We start from the raw sequence: 14935 nt of genomic DNA, 5'->3' as shown, positions 1-14935 counted from the left end.
CTCCCGGGGAAACTCTGTCCGAACGGTCACTTTAATTCGAGTTGCGTTTTCCTCGGTGTAACCTCCTGGGTCCTGAGAACTGTGGGTTTCCTTACTGCGTCTTCCCGTGTCACAGTGTAGCTTGCGTTACTGTCGCCTTTTCTCCATTTAAGTGGTTTGTTACCGTTGCGTTTTCCTCGGTATCGTTGTCGTAGTTGGTTCGCCTTTTCCTTCCTGGTGCCTGGCTTTCCTCCTCGTTCCCGGGACCGGCACCCCCTCTGCCCGGTGTCAGCATCCGTCACGCGCACCTTCACTGCAACATCTCCCTCTGGGGCGCAGCCCGCCCCAGGCCTGGCCCCTCGGTCCCCGCGATCGGCTTCCTGTCGTCCTGGGGACCCCCTCTTCTCCAACTCCAGCCTTTCTCCTTCCCCATCGGCTGCTGTGTTTTATTGGGGACCATCCTCCAGCCCTGTCCCGGGACAGGCGACAGGAGAGGTACATTTTTTAAAAAGTCTTCCGTGCTGGGAAATTATTACTCTACGTCCACACTGGGTAGGTGGTTTTATTGCATGGAGAATTCTAGGTAGGAGACGTTTTCCCTCAGAATCGACGTCCCAGAGGTCGGGGAGCGCCCTGTGCGTCCAGCTGCGGCCCATCCCCGGCGTGCACTTGGCGGCAGCGGTGGCTTCCGAGCTCATCCCCGTCCACTGCCGTCGGTGGTCTCCGGAGTTCTAATCCCGTCACACACGCTGTGTCCCCTGCACGCAGCACGCGGCCGGCTCAGCGCCGGGCTTGCGAGGGGTCGTTGTCGTCTGGCCTGGGAGCGTGACGGGGCCTCTCGCCGTGAAGACTCGTGTCCTGCAGTCTAGGGAATTCTCGTCATTTCCGTGGCGTTTTTCCGCTGCGTGTCCTTATTCTCGCCTCTCTCTTCTGTCCCTCTGTCCTTCCCTCTCTCTCATCTGCTGCTGGGCACATTTCCTCAAGTCCCTCTTTCCACCCTTCCTTGAACTTTTATTTCTCCTCTTTTAAAAACACTTAAGAGCCTCTCCTTGTTCTCCAGATGTGCTTTCCATAGTGTCCTTGCCCCCTCCTACGTGCAGCCCCTCAGCCTCCCTGGGCGCCGGCCACGCTGGCTTTGCTCTGCCATTTCGTCCCCGCCCGGCCTGCCTGTCCTCGGAGCTTCTGTCCTGTCTGGTGGCCGAGTCCCTCAAGTGGCAGGTGTGCCTTGGTGGCTGTTCACGTCCAGGACAAGGTACCAGTCACCTCCGTGAAGCCAGAAAAATTATGAAGCGAGCCCATGCGTTTACTCAAAGGGCATTTCGAATAAGAAAGTCTATGTACTTTAACTGAAACATTGAGTTTATAGAATTAAAAAATTCCTATTTCCAAAAAAAATTCAAAAGGCATGAATGAAAAACAGTTACCACTTACTTCTGTGTGTTTATCAAAGTGTAACCTTCTGCCTGAAAAGTGTCAGCTCAGTTGCCACCCATCAAAGAGCTAATGATGTTTTTTAACTGAAAATTAGTGATCTAATTATAATCTCAAAACAAAAACTGAGGTACTAGAAGGCCGCTCGGATGGCTCAGAGGTGTTGGTGCGGGCGGGCCCGGGGGGCACGCGAGTGGCCCCTCCTGTGGGTCTCATCAGTGGCCTCTTTGGGGAGCAGGGAGACCCTCCCCCCTCAGCCTTCGGGGCGATGCTTAGGGTGTAGACTTGCCCTTGGCCTGTTCCCAGAGCACCTGCCCTCCCCAGAAGTCCACAGGCCCTTCCATTTCCTGCAGGGGGCGGGGAGGTCCCATGGTTCTCTCGATGAGCCCAGGGAAGGGGACCAGGGCGGAGAGGGGACCCGAATGCACCCGACAGGGTTCAGCCGCCAGACCTGGCAGCCCACGTTCCCACTAGGATTTCAGAGCCATGAGGGGCCATGTCCCAGGGGGCTGGCATGGGAGGCAGTGACCGGAGGGCGATTTTCCTGCAGCCCCCGGGCGCTCTCGGGGACCTGCTCACGGTCCCCAGCAGAGCCAGCCCGCCAGGCGTCTGAGCCAGTGTCGCCACAGAAAAGGCTCTTCGCCATCTCCAGGGACAGACTTCCGTTGCTGGCCCGGCGGTGGCTTTGGGCCTTTTGTCTGATTTATTTTTCTCAGCTTGAATTCTTATCACCATAGTGAGACCTTGAAACACGTATTCTCATCAGGCTGCCCATTCTCTTCCCACATTCCAAACAAAAGATGTAAACATTGCCAGCTGTGGCTTGGACGTCACAGAAGTCACGTTCTGTACCTGGGCTGTCACGGGGCCAGCAAGGGTTTGTCCCGGCGAGACAGTGGCCCACATCCAGAGCAGCTGGCAGCACAGGCCAGTCTCGAGGAGTCGCCACTCACGACCCGAAACAGAAATCCAGCCTCGAAATCGTTTTCCGTAAAAGGGGGCCGTGGTGACTGACGGTCTGAAGTGCATGTTCAGCTCGTGTCCTTCACTCTGAAGTCAGGGGACAGGTGCCTGTGTCACGTGACATCTAGTGCTGCTTTGCCACACCACGAATTCAGACTTCCCGCACACCTTTGCGTGAGCCCCGTGTCCCAGGAGGGCCCAGAATGTCTTCTCCCCGGAGACACACGAGCGTGTTTACACTTTAAGAATTTTTTTTAGATTTGCTAATTGTTGAGTTTTGCAGTGGAGTAGGATAAAACTTTGGTGTGGGACCCTGTCCATTGTCTCCAGAGCCCACTGCCCCGTCCCCTCCGAGGCCCGGCTCTGAGTTGAGCAGTTTACAGCCCTAAGACACGGCCCGCATGGCGTCCAGGCTGGCCCCCTCCCCTCACGTGGGGCTGCGGTGGTGACCGGGCGGCCGGGTACCAGGCACAGCCCTCGGCCGAGGCCCGCTCGCGGGAACAGCTGAATGGGCTGCATTGAGGAGCGAGCTGCTCTGAGGCTGGAAGGGCCGCGTGCACAGACGCACATCCCCCCAGGCAGCCTGCTGGGCTTGGGGCTCGGGAGGGACCGCTGTCCAGCTGTGCCCGTCCCCGCCGAAGCTTCAGCAGACGGTTTGTCGTGAGAGCCACCCAGCACAGTAGCCAGCTGGCCGAGGCTGCCCGCCTCTGTCCCTCGTGTGGGCCAGCCCTTCCAGCCTGCCATTTCCGTTTGGAATCCTGTGGGGACGGATGGCTTCTCTCCGGGCTTTGCCTTCTGAGGGTTAGATATACGTTTTCTATGGTCTTTTACAAAATGGTGATTGGGGACGGGCAGCACGGCCTCGTGCCTAAGCCCAGGAGTCGCTGTATCCGCTGTCCACCATGAGGGCGCCCGTCAGCCTGCGGGTTAGGAGTCCGCCTGCCACCTGCTTAGGCGCGTGTTCGGCTCCAGGAGGGTGGCGCGTGTCTGGGCGCCAGTCCTCGGCCCCTGATCCAGGGTCAGGCTGGTGCTCAGGTCTGGGAGGGGTGTCACCGTGTTTGGCCAGGAGCAGGTGAGCCATCCGCAGTGCCACCCCGCCTGGCAGAGGCAGCACCGAGCGCCTCCAGGGAAAGCCACCACCTCAGGCTCATCCACCGAGCCACAGCTTCGTGCCACGGACAGTGGCATCTGGTGCCCAAGCGGACGCTTTTGAAAAGCCTGGTTCTGAGCGTGTGACAATGTCACTAGCACAATCCTTTCTCCTCCCCCTCACCCTCCTTACTCTATGAGGTCGGGTTTTATATACTTGGTGCTGAATTAAATTCAGAAAAGGCTGCGTTTGCTGCTGCTTCCTGCCTGACAGGCTCGTTCGCGGTCATCGGGTAAAGTTTCTGCAGCGCACGCCTGTGTCTGCCATGTCCGGGCTCCAGTGGAGAAGGGAATGAGAATCCTCAGGCGAGGGTCCTTAAGGTCCCGTCCGGCTCACACGACGACGCGTGACTGAACTGGGCCACTGCCGTGGCTGAGTTTATCCTCACGCCGATCGCCAGGCTGTTCTCGGTCACAGTAGTTGAAGTTTTTATTCCTTTCTTTCCTCGGTAGTGGTTTCTCTGGCCACCGCGCCCACTGCCCCCCGCGTGCCGCAGACGGTGAGCGGGGAACACATGGAAAGCCCTCCATCCTGGGCTCATGGGAGAAGGAAGGTTCCGGCGTCCAGGGATGAGGACGGGGGTGACGTTTTGAGCTGGAGCTGTGGGGGTGGGGAGATGTCGTCACGTGGACATGGCGGGGGTGTTCGGGCAGGGGAACCGACAGGAGGACGTGGGAGTATGTGGGGCGTGTCCAGGTGGCTCTGGGTGGGGCGCTGGCCTTGGAGGCGCTCGTGCAGGCAGGGCCTCCTGTCCGCACGCTGCAGGGAGGCTGGGTAAGTGGGAGGAGGGTCTTGAGCTTCCCTAGAGGCAGGCGACCGTGGGACTCTGGTCAGCTCTCAGCTGGGGCACTTTTCCTGGGTTTATTACCCACTTTTAGTGCTTTTGTTGGTTTTCTCTGAATATTTTGTAATAGAATAAATTTTTAGAGTCAGTATTTCGATGTGGCTTGATAAGTGTCCTTCGTGTTTCTGAGAGGGAACGGGCCCAGGCCTGCGGCTGGCGGGCTGGCAACGGTGCGGGCCGGGTGCCGCCTGTGCCCGCTGAGCTCCGGGCTCCGGACGGGCGCGGCCTCACAGGAGGAGCCGGAGACGGCTCCAGCCCGAGTTTGGTTGCAGTTTCAACCTGGATTGTCGCTGCAGCACGGATCAGAGCCGGGCAAGCAGAGGCTGTGGCCCCGGAAGCATCTGGAGGGCCGTCCCCACGCCCACGGTGAGGTTTTGTCCCCAGCTGCTGGCCTTCTCAGAATCCACCGTTCCCGGCCTTTGCTCAGGGCGCCACCGTGTGGACGAGGGAGCACTGGACAGCCACTGGCCCTGCCTCCGTGCCACCCGCCTGCCTGTCTGGCCCCAGCGCCCCCTGCCAGCAGTCTCGGTCGGGGACACTGTCACCGTGGGTTTCTGGTTGCACTTGGTTGTCCTTTGTCAAGGGTTGGTGCAGCGTGGTGACATGGTGTGTGGGTGTCTTTCCTCCTGTGTCATCCAGGGGGGTCCTGAAATCCTGCTTCCTACACACAGCCCTGCTCGGGATCGTGAACTCAGGACGTGTCCTCTCTCTCCACAGTGTTCCCAACTCCTGCCCGGCCAGTCCACGCGGAGCTGGGTCCTCTGGCTACCGCTTTGTCCAGAACGTGACCTCGGACCTACAGCTGGCAGCGGAGTTCGCAGCGAAGGCTGCCTCGGAGCAGCAGGCGGACACGTCCGGAGGGGACAGCCCCAAGGTCTCAGCACTCACCCCCGCGCTGGGTGGGGGGCGGGGCTCCAGGGGCCACAGTCGTGCTCTGTGCTCGTTGGCCGACGGAGCGTCGCGCACCGCGGACCGTGTCCCCCGCGTCTGCTCCTTCCATGCCTGCCTGAGAGGCATGCCGGGTTTTTGCCTTACACCTTTGCATCTTAGTTCAGGCCCATCTAAAACTTTTCAAGTAGATTTGTGGAGACGCTGAGAAATTTCAGAGTAAATTGCGGCAAAAACCTAACTTTCCTGCCTGCAAGGCAGAAACGCTCTCTCCATGGGCTGCAGCGGGCACGCGGGCGGAGCAGGCACCGTCCCCGGGGCTGGGCTGGGTAAGACAGCTCCCGACCGTCCCCACCGGAAGGTGGCGGGCAGGGGGGTGGCACTTGGGAGCGGGCCTCACGCTCAGCCCGTGTCGTCTGTCGGCCTCAGGACGAGTCGAAGCCGCCGTACTCCTATGCCCAGCTGATCGTGCAGGCCATCTCCTCCGCCCAGGACAGGCAGCTGACACTAAGCGGCATCTACGCCCACATCACCAAGCATTATCCTTACTACAGGACGGCCGACAAGGGCTGGCAGGTGAGGTCGGCCGACAAGGGCTGGCAGGTGAGGTCGGCCCTGGGGCCTGGCCCAGAGCCGCTTCCTTAGAATGAGAAACCCTTTAAGACACACAGGGAAGAGAATGGGGGTGTCGTCACTGGTGACCTATAGTGTGTCTAAAACGGGCTGCACCCCGGCAGTCCACAGCCACCCCACCTCCATGGTCCGATAGCGTGCCCTGGCTCATGTGTGGGCCCCGCACGTGGTTCACGCCGCCCACGAGCACACACTGTGCCTTTGTTCGTGCAGAACCGCGAGGCCTTGTCCACACTGGGCATACCCGGCCTGCTGTCTGTCTCCATAGCGACTCTTGCCCGTTTGCCAGTGGATTCGGTACAAGTTGGAGCTGGGCACCCTCCCCGGCCCCGGCTGGCTTTTGCCTTGCTTCGTCCATGAAGACTGGTAGTGATGAATTTTGATAGAGAAAACCACCTGTGCCTTTGTCCTGCCCCATTAAGCGGTGACCTGGGCGGCTTGCCGGGGGGCCCTGGCCTCCTGTCACCTTTGGTCTCGCGTGTGTTGGGTCCTGACGTGGGGCGGGTTGGGCTTTGTTTTCTGACTTGCTAACGATTGGTGACGATCTCTGCTTCCCTGCAGAATTCCATCCGACACAACCTCTCCTTGAATCGTTACTTTATTAAAGTCCCTCGGTCCCAAGAGGAGCCCGGGAAGGGGTCCTTTTGGCGAATAGACCCCGCCTCAGAAGCCAAGCTCGTGGAACAGGCCTTCCGGAAGCGGAGGCAGAGGGGCGTCTCCTGCTTCCGCACCCCTTTCGGGCCTCTGTCGTCCAGGTGAGCTGCCGTGCCGGGAGCCAGCTTCCCCAGGTGTCCCCTGATATTTTTGGTGCTACAGCCCTTCACCTGTTTTAGAGAGAGAGAACGTGTCGGGGCCGAGGAGCTTCGGCAGTGAAGTCAGTCAGCTGCTGGCTGCCTCTCTGACCTGGCAGTTCTTAGCAGCTCAGCTACCTGCAGTGGTGGGAATGGCAGCTGAGAACGGCGGGGTAGGGTCGGTGCGGCTGGGGTGACCCTCGTGGCGTCAGGCATTCTGCTGGAGGGACACGGTGCACAGCTGCCCTCCCTGATGGACGGCACGCCGTATCTCAGGAGGGCAGACGGGGGCAGAGCTTGGCCCAGACCTCTCGCTCCACCTGCGTGTGACCAGCACAGTCCAGGGAGGCCCACGCCTCACGTGGCCAGGTAGTCTTGCCAGGGCCACCGATCTCAGGAGAGATCGGGAGATGGGGAGATGCTCTCGGAAATCCCTGCACGTGGAAGGAGACGTTAGCACCTGATGCTCCCCATCCCAAGGCTGCTTCGGGCCAGGTAGTCTTGCCAGGGCCACCGATCTCAGGAAAAAGTGCACGGAGCTGGGGAGATGCTCTCAGAAATCCCTGCACGTGGCAGGAGACGTTAGCACCTGATGCTCCCCGTCCCAAGGCTGCTCCGAACTCGATTACGTGAGCGACTGCTCCAGTAACTCGGAGGTGAACTCCGGTGCAGGCTGTCACCGGGGTTCTCACGTGTGTAATCAGAGGAGAAACCGGAACAGAGTGACTTGTTCATGTCGGTAAGGTGGGACTTCGGAAAAGGGTTTTCGTACCACTTGGCGTGTTTCCGCTGAGCTCGCATTGTCCAGAGCAGTGTATCGCTTAATGGGAACGTGGAGAGAGAATTAATCAAGCTGTCAAGATTCCACGGGCTGCCACGACCTAGCGCCACAAACTTGGCAGCTTAAACAGAAGTTCATCCTTGTACGGTTGTGGAGCTGGAAGTCTGAGGTCGGGCCTGGGCAGGGGGGTCCCTCCGCGCCTGTGAGGGGGTCTGCCCGAGGCCCCTCCCTGCTCCTGGGGGTTCGCTGGCCCTCTCTGAAGTCCCGCGGCTCGTGGACGCGTCACCCCAACCTCTGCCTTCATCCTCACGTCGCGTCCTCTGCGTGCGCATCTCTGGACGAAGGCCCACCCTACCGACCTCATCTAACGTGACCGGCTCTGCGAGGACCCTCTGCTAAACCCCTTCTCCAGAGAAGGCCCCTCGCGAGGCACTGGAAGTCAGGGTCCCAGGACGCCTTTTTGGGGACAGTTCAACCCATAGCAGTCCCCAGGCTACTTTCCACTTGTACATCAGCCCATGGCCAACTAGGGGACATTTCCTGGGGCTTCTTCGTGTGCCCAGCACCCCCAGGAAGCCCTGTATAACGGTGTGCGTAATGGTAGACCCGTCATCAAGGTCACACTGGAAGCTGGGGACCCCTGGTCTTATGCTGCAGGTAGAATTCTCTCAGGGAAGTTGGGGACCCTCTGTCTAGGGGACAGGGTCATAAAAGCTGTGGTGTGGGCTATGTCTTAGACGTGTGTTGGGGGTAGAGAGTGGGGAAGAAACGGGGTTCGTTTGGTAAAGAGGAGCAGGCCAGAGAGGGCCCGACAGGCGTTGGTAACAGTGAGTGCCGCTGCAGACCCAAGGGCAGGAGGGACCCGGTCACTCCGGCCGGAGCACGGGGATCGGCAGGCAGGGACCCCAGGCAGACGAGCGAGCCAAGGGAGGTGGGAGAAGCAGTGGGCCAGACCTCAGGGACAAGGAGGGACGAGAGGGCCGGGCCCCCCCGGAGACCGTGGAGGCGCAGTGAGTGCCCCCAGCCAGCAGGGACCCGGTCGTGGGCACAGAACGAAGGCGGGACCCCAGCTGCGTCTGGAGAGCCCCGGCGTCTGCCTCTGGGACTGCGTTGATCCCGTGCGTGTTCAGGGGACACGGGGACTGCGTGTCCTTGTGTTACGTGTGCTCGCCTGGCAGTTCCCTGAGCAGACAGCCCCAGCGGGCGGGAGCTAGACGGGGACATTGTCATGGGTCACAGTACTGCTGGTCGGCAGATGTCGCTGCGGCTCGTGCGCAGGGGAACGTGCCCCATGCCCCGTGCCCCGTGCCCTGTGCTCTGCACGCAGACCGGTCCTCATGGAGCGTCTGCACCGTCCCGCAGAGCTGAGCTCTGTGACGGGAGACAGAGCCACGTTTCCGGCAGCGAACGCTCCAGATCGTGGCCTTGGCAGAGGCGCAGAGCGCGCAGCCTCCTCCCCTGTGCTGGGCTGCCGTCAGGCTCGTCCGGTGGCCCGTCGGCGCTGGCGAGCCCCCGTGAGGACAGAGACGCGCCGGGGAGCGGGCGAGGGCAGCACGTGGGCTGGGCTGCCCAGGCGTCCCACGTCGTGAAGTCGCCTGTCGTTTATCCGTGTCTGCTCACCACCGTGGTCCCGTCTTCTTGCAGGAGTGCTCCGGCTTCACCCACTCACCCTGGGCTGATGTCCCCTCGGTCTAGTGGCCTGCAGACTCCAGAGTGCCTGTCTCGGGAGGGCTCCCCCATCCCACACGACCCCGACTTTGGGTCGAAGCTGGCGTCTGTCCCCGAGTACCGGTATTCCCAGAGCGCGCCCGGTAAGAGCGGCTTCGCCCTTTGATCCACCGTGGCGGGACCCGGGCTTGGCCGACAGGGCTGCCGGAGCGCCCACCGACCTCGCGCCCCTTCTCCACGCAGGCTCCCCCGTCAGCGCCCAGCCCGTGGTCATGGCCGTGCCTCCCCGACCTCCTAGTCTAGTGGCCAAGCCCGTGGCCTACATGCCAGCCTCCATAGTGACGGCACAGCAGCCCTCCGGCCACGCAATCCACGTCGTGCAGCAGGCCCCCCCGGTCACCATGCTCAGGGTGGTCACCTCCTCCGCCAGCTCCGCCAACGGGTACATCCTCGCCAGCCAGGCCTCGGCAGGGGGCGCCCACGAAGCGGCAGGCACAGCCGTGTTGGACCTCGGCAGCGAGGCAAGAGGTAACGTAGCCACGTGGTCATTCGGCTGAGCGTCCGGGAGATCGAGCCGTTGGCCTGGAGGAGCCTCGGGGGCTGCAGAGCCCAGGTGTTGGGGGCACAGAGCTGATGGCTCCCAGGCTGCCGCCCTCCTCCCCGCTACTCGTTTTTCGGGGAGCGTGTCCTTTTCAGTCAGCACTAGTCCTCCGAAACGTGTTCCTCCTCGTGTACTAGTGCCTTTGGGGGGGGTCCTGAACCTAGAACCTGGAGGGTGAGTCCTCTCAAGCCCCCAGCGAGGAGTCCTTAGAAGTCAATAAAACTTAAAAATAGTTACAGAGTCTTGAATCGGAAAGCCGGATCCCAGGGACTTGGTGGGGTAAATGGTGAAGATGGGGCCGCCCCGTAGCAGGCCGGAGCGCAGCGGCAGCTCCCAGCCTCACGCACCACCGGAGGCTGGTCACAGTGTCACTTCTGATGCCGCCATGTGACAGACGCGTTCTGGTAAAGAGGACTAAGTTATAGCTCCAGACGCAAATTGCTTCATTCCAAATAACGTATTTTCTTTCTCCAATTACATTTGGGTTTGTTAAAGTTTAAGGTATTTACATTTATTACTAAAAACCCTATTAATTGTTTTTTGGTCGTTTCAAAACTTAGCTCGTCAGTGGGATTTCTCTCTTGAGAACCAACGTGTTTTCCTAGCGTCAGTGCTTAAAAGCCACGAGTCGCGTCCCCGTTGACAGCCGTCCTGCCGAGCACGGGTGACAGACGGCCCCGGCCACCATGTTCTGACGCACTTTCCGCCCGCAGGCTTGGAGGAGAAGCCCACCATCGCCTTCGCCACCATCCCCACTGCCAGCAGGGTCATCCAGACGGTGGCCAGCCAGATGGCCCCCGGGGTCCCTGGACACACGGTCACCATCCTGCAGCCGGCCACGCCAGTCACCATCGGGCAGCACCATCTCCCAGTCCGGGCCGTCACTCAGAACGGAAAGCACTCTGTCCCCACGAACAGTTTAGCCAGCAGCGCTTACGGTGAGGCCCTGCCGACCTCCGCACGCTCGTCCTAGTGTGCAGCTCAGTCTGTAGTCGGTGTGGCGGGAGGACACGGCGGGAGGACGCTGCTGCCCGCTGACCAGACCAGCGGCCGGCGCAGTCAGTGTGTGAGCGCCCGCTGCGCCCCCCGCCCTGTGCCAGCGCTAGGGAAGGAGCGAAGTCCCTTCAGCACCGAGCTCACGGCCCGAGGTCCCGGAGGGCGTTGAACAGGAGCTCCGAGCGGGGGTGGGGTGGAGTGGAGCGGGCAGTGGTTTCCGTTTTCAGGCGGGTGGCATTTATTCGTCAGTGACCTGCCTGAGGTGAGGGCGGGAGCCGTTGGGGTCCCTAGAGGATCCACAGGGAGAAGTAAGAGCAAGGAGGGCCTGAAGGGGAGGGACCAGGGACAGCGCCCTCTCGCGCAGAGAGGGGCCAGGGCCAGGGGGCAGTGGCTCACAGGAGTCCAACCACAGAAAGGCCAGCTGAAGTGGGAGCTGGCGCAGGGCTGGCGCCCCAGGGCTGCGGTGGCTTAGCCGGAAGTGCCAGGGAGGCCGGTTCCGCCGTGATTTTCTTAGCTCTGGCGACTTGGGCTGAATCAGAACAAGCCAGGTCCTGACCAGTGTCCCAACGTTAATCTCTCCCCTCGCCCCCAGCCCTCACGAGCCCCCTGCAGCTCCTCGCGGCCCAGGCCAGCTCGTCAACACCGGTGGTGGTCACTCGCGTGTGTGAGGTGGGGCCCGAGGAACCAGCAGCCGCCGGAGCAGCAGGAGCCGGCACCGCCACCCCCGTCAGCACCGCCACCCCGGCCAGCACCGCCACCCCCGTCAGCACCGCCCCTTCCACTGGAGAACCCGAGGTCAAAAGGTCCCGGTTGGAGGAGCCCAGTGGGACTGTGCCCAGCGTGATCACGGCAGCCGGCCCACAGGGGCCGGGGACCGGGGAGTGACGTCGCCCGCGTGGAGGTGGAGTGGGACACACGCCAAAAGGATTCTGGAGCTGACAGCGCTGCTGCCCAGGCCGTGATGCGGAAGCTCCACGCTGACCGAAGCACGGCGCCAAACGGGCAGGGCGGCCTCCGTCCACCCGCACCCGGACACACTTGTCCCCCTTGTCATCTGTGTCCTGCCCCTGCTATAGTCTAAAACAAAAACACATAAACGAGTTCAGACAGCTGATTGTATGATTCTGGGGATTCCTTTGTTTTCATTTCCTTCTTCCTTGGCACTATCTTCTCTCCCTGGCCCTTTGGCACAGGCGTCGGGGGAAGGCTGGCTCAGCGTCTCAAGGAACGGCTCCCGGCCACGAGCAGAAGCAAGGCTCCCAGAGCAGCCTTCGCCCCCGGAGGACTGGACAGCAATGCCGCCTGGCAGACAGGCCTTCTGGGGAAGGGCACGGATCAGCCCGTTTGTAGTCGGCTGGAAACGGGCCAGAGAAAGGCAAGAACTGTCAGGTTTCAGACTGTCCCGTGACATCTCCTCCCCAAAACAGTGACACGGAAAGTACCAGGTTGGCATTAATCGGTGGGGAGAGGTCTGGCTTGGCTTCGGACCCCAGATACTTGTTTCGTTGAAACGTGGAATGCGGCTTCATCGTAGGTCTGAGGCAGACACAGCAGGGAGTGTCTGTTTCGAGCTTTTCATCTGCAAGTGGTGGGGCCAACATCCGTCTGAGGGTCTCCGGGAAAAGCAGACCTGCCTTCCCGTCTGCTAACTGCAGGAGAGGTCGCCAGCTTCCCCCCCTGTCTGTCTCTGCAGACAATGCCACTTTCCCGAGAGACAAGCTCACTGTCCGTCTGAGGGTCTCTGGGACAAGCAGACCTGCCTTCCCGTCTGCTAACTGCAGGAAAGGTCGCCAGCTTCCCGCATGGGTGTTCGAGGCAGAAAGCCACGTGATGACGGGTCAGAGCCAGCGGCCTGCAGTGTCCTCCCTACAGTGCTGGCCGCACCTGCTCTGTGGGGCCTGGAAGTCGGGCAGTTGGGGCTCCGGGAGACGGAGGTCGCCCAGCCAACAGGTGGATGTTCACGGATGCGTTGCTCCAAGAACGAAAGGACGAGCCCTGTGCCCTGTGTCCTGATGCCCCGGCCCACGCGGCACCGAGGACACTGCTGACACCGCTCCACCAAGTCCTCACCACCCAGGCCTGGCTGCTGTGCCAAGGCGGAGCTGTCCCCTCTGGCCCAGCACCGGGGCCCAGCGCCTGCTGACTCTGCCGGTCTTGTCTGACATGGCGAGAGCCAAGGGCAGTGCGCTCCGGGCCGGTGGCACCGGCTTGCCTGAGGAAGGACCCTGTGCCACTGGACACTGTCACCGGAGCAGGAGGCGAGCCTGAGCTGTCCGGTCCACCATCCACTGTGGGTCAGGCCGCCGTCCTGCAGCTTTCTCGGGGAACGTTCTCAGGAAGCATAAGTGTGTCTGTGAAAAGTGACTTTGACCGCCCCGGACGCCTACATTGGTTCTGGTGGGGGGCACCACGAAACGAAACGAAACGGGGCTCGGGAACGGCCTCGGAAACAGCCTGTCCTCGGCATGAGCATCTCACCTGCAGAGCCGCCTGCTCTTCCCTGAGCCCCTGTGGCGGCACCACCCAGACACCCGTAGCTTCTGTGGTCACCGAGAAGCGCAGGCGGGACAGGAGCCAGCGCAGAGGGAAGGGCACGGGGGGCCCGGTTCCGAGGTCGTGCGGGCAGGAGCGGCTCGTGTGCCGGGCGTGACCCCGCTGCAGCGGAGCCCGTCGGAGGGCAGGGTAGGGGCGACCAGCTCCGTCTCTGCGCTGTCCCCACACAGCCGCCGCCGTCAGTCGCTGGGGACAAGTGCAGAGCGTCCTCCAGCCCCTCTCCTCCCGCGCAGACAGGGGAGACACCTGTTCTGTGCTCCTAAGCCCCAAGCCAGCCGTCTCTGTGGCACCAAACTTACCTGGGAGACAAGCTCTCTGTGAAGTCCACACCTGCTGCCTTCGGCGAGGCTTCAGAGGAACGGGGTGAGGACGCAGCCGGCCGGCGTGCCGTCCTCAGACGCAGCGACCCGTCCGTGCTGGGGAAGCGCGCTCCATCCCTCGTTGACATGCTGTGTCATTTCACATAAACTCTCTCCACGCGGCAGCTGGTGTGTGTGTGTTGGCAGCACCGGTGCCTTGGGCTGAGGCAGGTTCCGTGTCTGGGCCTCACCTTTGAGGGTCTGTAACGAGGGGCTCTGGGGTCACCTGCTGCTTACCCTTCAGTCCGGCTGCATGCGGGCTCCTCCTCGGGTAGGTACATTGGCTCGCGGGCCAGCGTGACTGCCACAGGTTTGCCTCTCGGGAAAGTGGCATTGTCTGCAGAGACAGACGGGGCCGTTGGCCACAGCACGTTGTCAGGTGTTTGCCTGACCCAGTTGGTCTGGCTTTGACCTTTTCTCTTCCTGACGTTTGAGGTGTTTTGGTGTTCTGTCCATTTTCAGTGCCGATGCCGCCACATGGGAAGAGGTCCGAGGGGAAGGGCGTGGGGGCGGGGACAGAATGTCAGTCAGTGACATCCTGCCACGTGGGGAGCTTGTGTCTTTTCAGCTCCTGCGGACTGAGGATAGGGGAGGAGGGCTCAGTGTGGACAGCTCAGACTGCAGGCGGGGCAGAGAGAGGCAGGTGGGTCCCCAGACACTGCATTCCTGGACAGGTTTTGGTCATCCGACCGGACAGCCTGCTGGCATGGCCAGCACTGTCCTCGGTCCAGCAGCCAGAGGTCCAGGATGGCGGTGCCCCAAGGAGGTGCACACCTGGTTGCCTCAGCTGACCAAGCGATGGTGTCCCCCGAAACTCGTCGATGGGAGGAGGAGTGCCAGGCCACAAGTGACTGGCGGGCCCTGGCCCTCAGAGTCTGGTGGCCTGTGACCTACCACGGGGCGGGCTGCCCCCAGCCAGGGTCGGGGAGAGCGAGAGCCAGTCCATCATGTCGCTGTGGCCTCGGGGGTCTGAGGACCTGCTCCTCGTCCCATGAAGAGGGGAGTGGCTTCGCGGCCACAGCTGCCGACGCCAAACGCAGAGCGCTCGCTGTGCGTGGGAAGGTGGTCGCAGAGGTAGCTGTCGGGGAGCAGCCAAGCGTCTCCCACCGAGACCGTGGACGCCTGTCCCCGAGGCCCCGCCGCCGGGACGGTGCCAGCATCGCCCGTCACGCAGGGGCCGGGGCTCCGGACCCTGCTGTCGCTCGTGCAGCCCCCGCTCACCGAGCTCTCCCGGGCAGCGCCTTCGAGGGGCTGCCCAGACCCCCCTGCCCCCTCCTCCCGGGCCCCAGGGGTCCCTC

At 61.9% G+C, this 14935-nt stretch overlaps 1 protein-coding gene across 3 annotated transcripts in view; it reads left to right on the top strand.

Annotated features, from left to right (window-relative positions):
• The window catches only part of FOXK1 (forkhead box K1), a 44855-nt gene extending 29952 nt beyond the window's left edge, over nt 1-14903 (top strand). The window contains exons 3-10 of one of the 3 annotated variants that reach the window (XR_003044642.1): nt 5085-5241; nt 5685-5858; nt 6450-6643; nt 9105-9271; nt 9372-9656; nt 10443-10667; nt 11318-12310; nt 13981-14903. Coding sequence is in view for 2 of the 3 variants with exons in the window: in XM_025043140.1 (XP_024898908.1) it covers nt 5085-5241; nt 5685-5858; nt 6450-6643; nt 9105-9271; nt 9372-9656; nt 10443-10667; nt 11318-11610 (1495 nt within the window). In the remaining variant the exon portion in view is untranslated. Of the gene's footprint in view, nt 1-5084; nt 5242-5684; nt 5859-6449; nt 6644-9104; nt 9272-9371; nt 9657-10442; nt 10668-11317; nt 12344-13980 lie in introns of those variants that run through there. The other 2 variants (XM_025043140.1, XM_025043141.1) reach the window with 2 other exon arrangements.
• The last annotated feature ends 32 nt before the right edge of the window (nt 14904-14935 follow it).

The sequence above is a fragment of the Pteropus alecto genome, unplaced genomic scaffold, assembly GCF_000325575.1.
Source record: "Pteropus alecto unplaced genomic scaffold, ASM32557v1 scaffold40, whole genome shotgun sequence".
In the NCBI taxonomy this organism is placed as follows: domain Eukaryota; kingdom Metazoa; phylum Chordata; class Mammalia; order Chiroptera; family Pteropodidae; genus Pteropus; species Pteropus alecto.
This window is presented reverse-complemented; position numbering and strand designations above follow the sequence as displayed.